At 41.4% G+C, this 8,511-nt stretch overlaps 1 protein-coding gene across 2 annotated transcripts; it reads right to left on the bottom strand.

Annotated features, from left to right (window-relative positions):
* Nucleotides 1-1,146: 1,146 nt before the first annotated feature.
* arpc1b (actin related protein 2/3 complex, subunit 1B) lies at nt 1,147-8,084 on the bottom strand. Of its 2 annotated transcripts, none has more exons than XM_004568317.6 (10): nt 7,947-8,084; nt 5,476-5,609; nt 4,608-4,712; nt 3,136-3,358; nt 2,934-3,041; nt 2,530-2,766; nt 2,363-2,438; nt 1,923-2,122; nt 1,647-1,737; nt 1,147-1,561 (listed from the first exon to the last, which is right to left on the bottom strand). In XM_004568317.6, the coding sequence occupies exons 2-10, from the start codon at nt 5,537-5,539 to the stop codon at nt 1,523-1,525; spliced, it is 1,143 nt and encodes a 380-aa protein (XP_004568374.1). In that variant the 5' UTR covers nt 5,540-5,609; nt 7,947-8,084; the 3' UTR covers nt 1,147-1,522. The 2 variants fall into 2 exon arrangements, with proteins under 2 accessions (XP_004568374.1, XP_004568373.1); XM_004568316.5 differs by lacking the exon at nt 7,947-8,084 and adding an exon at nt 6,118-6,326.
* Nucleotides 8,085-8,511: the final 427 nt, after the last annotated feature.

Raw genomic sequence — 8,511 nt, 5'->3', positions numbered from 1 at the left:
AGGAAGAGGCAGGAGGTCTGATAGCTGATAGGTGTTCTCTGTTTTTGGCTTTTTTTTTAATTTACTCAGAGGGATACTTTTTGCTCCACCTGATCTATTGGAAAACTATTAATTATAAATATATATTGTATGGTTAATTGCTAAATATTCACTGCTGACACCTGGGAGTTTCATGTCACAGTTAATTTAAAAAAAATTAAGAGTTTGAGCACTATAGAGGAAGATAAAAAAGTATTTGATTAGATTTTTTTTAAACATCAACAAGACCAAAACACACTTGTAAGTTTGTGCAGCAGGATGTTTTCCCATCAATCGATGAGCAGCTACAACGGCAACAGCTTAGACAGTATTGTACCTGTATTAACAATCTAATAGCATCGATCTATCACGTGAGACACTGCAGTGGATGAGGAGATGTGCATTTGGCTGAAAACCCATCAGTGCTTTTAAAGAACCGGGACTGAATACATGAGTATGTGGAGTCATGTTGATCCTGTGTCTCACATACAAATGTTCATTACTCTTAGGCAGTGGGGTTTGAAAGTAGTAGGGATGGGTAAACTCAACATTACAGATGTAATAATCCCACGTTTCTGTCCACCTGATTCGACCTACAGTTTACAGGCACGACAGCAGCAACAGGAATTCTTGCTGTTCGCTTTAACTGAAAGACTCGGTGAGATAAGACATTTGGTCTGAAGAGGTTAACGAATTGATTGCTTTAATGAAACGTGAGTATAGCAGGGCATCGCCAAACTGTCTGATATATAACACCAAGAAGTTGTAAAATTGCTGTTTTGTACTCATGGCGGGTTTTTCAAACTTGTGTTCGTTAATTTTAAGCATTATGTTATCTAACCAGTACGTTTTAGGATGTAAATTTTATAAAAATGGAATAATATATTACATTACAACATTGTTTTTATACAAAATATTAGCTTTTCCCCAGGTTAGAAAAAAATAATCTCATCTGCGTCACACGAGACAGCAACTTTTCTCAGTTAAAACTGTAAGTGTTCGAACTTTGAACTTAAGTTGTCCATCTGTACAGACAAATAAACAATGAGCTGAAAGGTTCAAAGTCCTTAATCCAGATTTAAACAGACGTAAACACACACACACACAAACGAACCAGATTCTACTGAGCACTTTAACAGTAATCTTTTATTAAATGCATATTATGACCAGCATAAGCGTTTAACAATTATTGCAGCATTTCATTCTGATTAATAGAAAATGCCTGCTTTAAGCAGTCAGCTCAGGCTGAGCTCTAATCTAAGTCATTAAGTACCGTTTGCAGACATGTGGTCAGTCCCTCTGTATACAGCACTGAATGTAACAAGCTCAGCATAAAGCTTCAGAGAGATCGCAAACACTGTTTGAACTGAAGTCTGCTCGTTGAACCTGCATATATAAAAAATATACCTGATTAAAATAAGGCCAAGAAGCTTTGGGTAATAAGGCAGCAGTTTTTCTCCATAACTCCGGGAGCAACTTTGGTCGGAGAAATGTAAACTTCAGTTTAGACTATCTTCAAGTCCTTCATGGCAGACTCCAGAGACTGAAAAGACATTGACAGACATGTGAAATCACTGTGGTAGTCAATACCTGGCAATCCTGCATGTCTGTGTCTGTCTGTGTGTTACCTTGACATCCCAAATGCCCATTCCTCCATCCATACCAGTGGTGCAGAATTTGGTGCACTGGTTTCTTCCTCCTTCCAGCACAGAGATTTGGCTGAAATATTGTTTGAGACGTGAGAAAGCCAAGTAGTAACATATCATTTGTTTTAGGGTTTTCATAGCTATATTTAAAAAAAATATCACTTTAACCAAATCCCCTCTCATACCCAACCACACATCACCACTCGCTTTTTGGGGGTTTTAATTTTCATGGATACGAAGCATTTGTTTTCTCCTGACCTGATGCTGTTCTTGTGGAGAGTGTTCAGGTCCTTGTCGGTGTTCTGGGTCTCCGAGGCTCGACGGTCCAGGTTCTGAAAACGCTCCCTGGCGCTGATGCCCTTTTGGGCCGCCTGCTTAGGAACATCCAGTTTGCCACCAAATGTCAAGCTGCCTTTGGCACCGTCATACACAAACAGCACCGGGTAACAATCATGGCCCTAGAGGAAAAGACATACAAAAGGAGATATTACAATATCAGGTTGGAAATATGAGAGACTAGACTCTTGTTTGTTATTCTGGATGCTAGAATAGATACAGCCAGAAAGTGCTATTTATTCATTTATTTACATTATTTATATGGAGACACTGGGCCAGAAAAGTTTGGGATATAAAATTATAAAATTACTTTAAATTAAATTAAAGGAACTGCTGTGTGTGCTGAATAAATGAATACTCACAGCTGCTACCAAGCTGTTCTCAGTAATGAAGGTGACACACAGCAGAGGAAGTGTCTCCGAGCTGAGACTGGTCAACCTGTGGAAGTTGTAGCAAAAAGTCAGAGTGGAGCACACAAAGCAATGTAAACACACAACACGCCCAGCTACACTGCTCTGCCTTCACTTACGTGCCGTTCTTGCCGCCCTCGGACACACAAAGAGTTGAGTCATGGGAGGTCCAGGCCAGGCGGTTGCCAGAGTGCGAGAAGCACACGCTGTGCACCCAGCCGCCGCTTGCTCCTGAAGTCTGAGCTGCTGCTGGAGACCCTCCGGACTCAAAGAGCAACTCCCCAAAGGGCATCTTGCTACCCCAGGGAGTGGGCCCAGGCTTCTCCTCCACCTCCTTTATGTAGGCTGAAAACACTCTGTGAGAGTGAGGGTGGAGATATATTGTTATTTTGAAACCCACATGCCATATATCATGGACTGTATGAGGACTTTCCTTTTTTATATATCTAGGAGTAGCATCAGTGTTGGGCTGTACACGAAGTAATTTTAATAAAGCTGAAAGCTAAGCCTGTCTGTGACATACCTGCATTTGAAATCGCAGGATCCAGCAGCCAAAAGGGCGTTGTTGGGGTGCCAGTCCAAACTCAGGATTGTAGAGCGGATCGGCTTCTTAATGTGCTTACACACCCACCTGCAGATAACAAGAGATGGTTGCTAAACTCTCTCCAAGGGCGCTTCTTAGTATTCAAATAAAGCTTTCTGCATATATTAGTGAATTCGCTCACCAGTCGTTTTCCTGCTCAAAATAGCAGACGGAGATGAGACGAGAGCCGCTGCCAACAGCAAATTTGTTCTCTTTAGGTGACCATTTCACACAGCGAGCGGCACGGTTGATCCTGAGGATGACCAGGGTGGGCTTCCACGTTCCCTCTTTCAGGGTCCACACGTAGGCGTTACGGTCCGCTCCACAGGTAACTATGCGGTTACTTTCCGGAGCCCAATCGATACCTGCGAGATTTTTTTAAAAAAACTCTCAGGAACACATTTCCACTCACTTCTCTATATTACATCAAATAGGCAGAAAAGGAAGAAGAGCTATGCTATTATCAACGTCTCAAATGCATCCAAAATAAATAATTGACTAAAAATCTATAGAGTCTTTTTTCTTTATCTTCAAAGAGATAAAAGTAACTGTGCAGTGACTGGGATCTACTTTGATGTCTTTATACTTACTGGCAATCTACATAGCCAGCAGCTGATTAGAGTAGCTTAAAACAATGACAGGAAATTGTGAAACCAGTGAAGTCTCAGTAGAAGGAGCATACACTACAACAAAAGTATTGAGCCGCACCTTTCATATAACTCACTTACTTAGTTTGTGTTAAAGCTTAAAGTAATCCATTATTATGGGCATGGGCACTTTGATAGGGGCAGGTGTTAGCTGGTAGCTATGTGCTAGCTGTCACCTCTGCTAATCTAAGTCGCCCCTGGTGGAGTGTGAAGGTACTGCAGGTGGGCTGCAGTTACACCAGAAATTCACGTAAAAATTACTCACAAGTATGTACATTTATATATATTTATCTGCTCTTGTTTTGAAGTTTGTGTCCCAGTAGCAGGTGGGTCACACATTAGCCTAAATGCTTTCTATATGACTGGGTACCATTAGCGATTTATAGACAACAGCCTGTGTTCTTTGTGTTTTTTGAATAAAATTTTCAAGGAAGTACATCACTTCCTCTTGTATTTTGATTAGACTAAAGATTAAAGATTGTGGTATTTCCTGGTTTTTAAGGAGGCCGCAGCACTCTTGACTTTGGGAATGGCTGATCTGATGCTTGACATTAAGCAATATGAGCATTAATAATCACATAGAGGTGGGGAAATGTTCCTACAGCTTGATTTATTTTGTACCACTGGATAAGGCAACCACAGATTTAGCAATACTGGAAAGCTGGATGGCCATTTCCTTGATATCGATTTAGGCAGATCCCAAAAAATGATGGAAACTTGTGCTCGATGTCACAGAAAAACCTAAAGTATTCTACAAAATCTTGTATTTTCACTTTCAGAATTGGTGAACTTGAGTAGTGGCTCTGAGGTTTAGGGGTTAATACGTTCGTCTTACATGCAAACCAAACTTCAGTTTGTCTCAAGCCAGTGCTGCTTCCAAGACCAAACAAACATGCGGATCCGACCCTTTGGGAAACAAGGCAATGTCAGAAAGTCCCTAACTAGTTTTAGTGTTGCTGTGTCTCACCTGTCACCTGCCCATTGTGCTCCTTTAGCTCATGGATTTTGGTCCACTTGGTCCCATCTTTCTTATAGATGTGGACCTCGTGGTTGTTGGGACACAGGGCAATCTCTGTGGCGGAAACAAAGAAGTTTGTGTTTCAAACCATATCAGCACAGATGGTCAACCGTACGAACACAATATTCATCATGGACAAAGTACAGCGTGACTGACACGAGAAGCTTTACAGCGGGCTGCTCAGTGGGGAGTAACACAGAAGAGCTGAGTGGGCACATGAGAAGAGAGAAAAAAAACAAAAAAACACTGTATGTATGAGCCTGGAGGCAGCACACAGACACACAGCATCTTTAAATAGAAGGCGCACAAGACCTGCGATCTTTGTTTTTTGTAACGTTGTAGCAAAGGCTGCATGTTTTAGTCAGCAGATGAGTCAGTGAAGCAGTGTTTGTCCTAGAACAGCAGTGTGGCTTACTTCGGTGTGCATTTTTTTTTTTTCACAGAATGACTAAACTGTTCATTTTGCAAACCTGAGTGAAACTCGAACAGCCTGGTTAAAGCGTCTCTTACATCCGCTTTGCCCAGAAACCAAAGTACTGATGAAAAACATCCATATAAGGCTCTGGTTTCCTCCAGCTAACGGAGAGTAAGAACCACTCAGAGAGGCCTACAGACGCCGCCGCCACTGTTACAGGAAACAGGAAATACCTTCTCCCACCTGGGAGCCAGTCGCAAACCTTGGGCTATTACACCATCTGTCACAGACTGTAGTCAGAGCAATATGCACCCATGATGTTGTGCTCAGCTCAAAGATGAGACCACTGGAAGTCACTGAAGAGCAAAAGAGTGACCAATCAGAGAGGGCGGGCAGACTTACGGGATCGATCTTTGTTCCAGGCATGGCAGCTAATTGGTTCCAGCAGGAAGCTGTGGTACGCCATGACCAATCAGATGTTAGAAGGAGATCAGGAAGTAGTAGGAGAGGAACCAGAGGCTGGTGGGCTGTCAAGTCTTTAAAAAAAAAAAACAGAAGTTGCATTTCATGTTGAAAGCAGGAAGTGTTGAAGTACACGAAGAAATGTAAAAGTCTTTTTATTGAATGAAACCGTGAAATGATCCAAAGTGTTTGATACATAATGAACTGACTTAAACTCCGTTTGTGGGTGAAACACGCTAAACTTATCTCACTCAGAGCGTGTTAATGAAATCCAGACTTTCAGAGGAATGACAGAAACTATGCAGGTCCAAGGTAACGGACATCCCCACAAAAAAAGAGAAAAAGACACTCAACCATTGGAGGAAGAAACCAGGGGACAAAAAAATCAAATTTCTTTCATTTCTATCAGATACTTTACAAACACTAAAACACAAATGTGTGGGAAGCACGATTGCCTGTAGCACGCTTTGGATATTTCTTTGCAGAAAATGCATTATACTCAAATATGTGTGTGTGGGTGGGTGTGTGAGTGAGTGCCTAAGCACACTCAGTCAACTGTTAAATATTTTCTAGGCTACTTACCCCCGAGGGCAGGACAGAGATGAATGGGTGAGCTGAAGAGATGGGAGAGAGTTTTAAAAAAAAGAGCAGAGAAAGCAGAGGAAAGTAGCGGATCAAATAAAGTGGAGGGTGTTCAGCTCGCGGACTCTGGCCAGTCAACGCGAACGCCAACGACAGAGTGAGTGCAGGAAGAGAGAGAAGCTGAACTGAAGAGAGAGAGGGGAGGAGAGGTCAGAGGGGGAAGTGGAGGAGGGTACAGTGAAGCTCAGAGAGGGGAGACAGGCAGGAAGTTTCTGCAGGTTTTTCAGTTCTGAGGGTGGAAATAAAGAAATCATGGGCGTGGCGTGAGAAATGTGAGAGAAGGGGGACCAAAACTGCACTTTTTCTTTAATTGAACTTTAACATTATTAAACAGGAACAGAAAAAAAGTGTTAAAAGTAGTAAAAGAGGGAGGGGCATAAACACAATACAATGTTATGCACAAAGGAGGAGGCTGAATCTGAGGGAGGGAAGCAAAAAAAAAAAAAAGGAAAAGAAAAGCATGAAAGACACGGAAAAGAAGGGGGAGGGGCGTACGGGGCTGTCTGCATAAAGAAAAAGGAGGAAGTGAAAGAAGAGGGAGGAATCTGCAGGGAGGAGAGGGTGGCATCAGGAGGAGAAAGGGGTTGGCTCTACACTGGATTTGCTATTATTTGTCTACCAGTTACATTATGTGTCCTGTTCTTCATTTATCTTCTTGTTATGATTGCACGCCAACTAGTTTTACCCCGTTGCATCACTGCAGTGCAACCTCAAACATTTAGCTATGAAAACAAGTTAATTTGCTTTTTATTGCACAATCACTTGCAAACAGTGTGTGTGGAAACCACTGGAGCTCTTGTTGTTGCGTTTATAGATCTGAAATCTTTTTTTACTGTAAGTCCAGTCAATGTTTCTTTGAACACTGACTGGACTACTTCGTCTATTCATTAGACTTTAACTGCTATGTCAAAGCGTTTCTTTCAAGCTTTTAAAGAAGCACGTTGCCTTAATCACTTTTTTCTTGGCAGCAGCAGATTTTCCTTACTCCTCATAATTTCCATTTGGGATTAAAAGGAAAAGCATAAAACTGGCAGTCAGTGAGAGCCTTGAAGCTAAGGTTAAGACTGAGTTTCATGCCGTGCTGCTTACTTGTTTTATACGGGTGAGCTGCTCTGTTCACAGGTACTTTTGTTTCCAATTTGGAGTTAATGAACTTCAAATGGGCCTAAATCTCACACACACTCATAAGACACTTCATTTAATTTCCCAACCTTTATTGGGAGACAGTGTATAATTTTTCTTTTTAATTTTGGGACTTTAATGACTTCAAATACTGCCAAAATACTGTCAACTCGTTTAACAAATTGCTTGTACAATTACAGTTAGACTGATTATGTGTGAGTATGTGTGGAAAGTAAAAAGGATATTTTAAAGATCCACAGTGGTAGTAGTTTCACCTAACGAGTGAAACACCCATTAACATGATCTTGGAAGGAGACACAAATTCCTTGTTAACACCAAGCACATCATATTTGGCACAGACCTCTATATTATCAGTGTGACTCACATGATAATATAGAGAATGGTTTACAATTTAAATTGTCAGAAGGCTCAAATATGTCCATTTTCTGGAAATTATTTCATGGTTGAGACTTTCAAGGGTTTCAAAAAAACAAAACGTGTTGACCCCTTGCGAATGAGGAAGCAGGTGAAGCCTTCTTTAACCTCCTAAGACCTGAACTCTTTCATGGCATGCATTTTTAATTTCTCTTTGCTATTTGGACTGATTGGGACCTGATAAATGTAAAAACAAAGAATTATCTTTTTACCTGATTTTACTCTAGAAGGTCCTGATATCCACATGTGACGACATTAGTTTTAAATTTCAATAGAAGAGTGGGAGTATAATGTCCTCGTAAGCAATGTTCCCTCTAAGCTGCGCGCGTGCGCAATTGCGCACTGCTGGCACGGTCTCTGCGCAGAAAAATCTGCGTTGCGCACAAAAAAAAATCTAGCCTGAATTGAAATTAAAATTAAAACTTTAACAATTCTGTTTTGCAGTGTTAGTCAGTGAGTGACTGGCTGCTCCAGTATGGGATTAGAACGATGCCACCTTATCCCATAGTCCAGCCAATAATGCGATTCACATTCGTACATACGCAGCTAATCAACGTCGTTGACAGGCTATGACAGCGTCCATCGCCGACACCGGTGTTTTAGCTTGCAAAGCGGCGTGGCTGACGTGGAGTGAAGCCACGTTAATGACAACGTGTACAACCATTGGAGATGTGAGCAGGACAGAAAAGTGTGGACTTTATACCAGTTTTTAAATTGTGTTGATAGGCCACGAAAACCAGAGTTATGATAAAAAATATTTGCAATGTTTGGTTCTTT

The sequence above is a fragment of the Maylandia zebra genome, linkage group LG6, assembly GCF_041146795.1.
Source record: "Maylandia zebra isolate NMK-2024a linkage group LG6, Mzebra_GT3a, whole genome shotgun sequence".
In the NCBI taxonomy this organism is placed as follows: domain Eukaryota; kingdom Metazoa; phylum Chordata; class Actinopteri; order Cichliformes; family Cichlidae; genus Maylandia; species Maylandia zebra.
The sequence above is the reverse complement of the archived record's forward strand: the minus strand, read 5'-3'. Positions and strand labels throughout refer to the sequence as shown.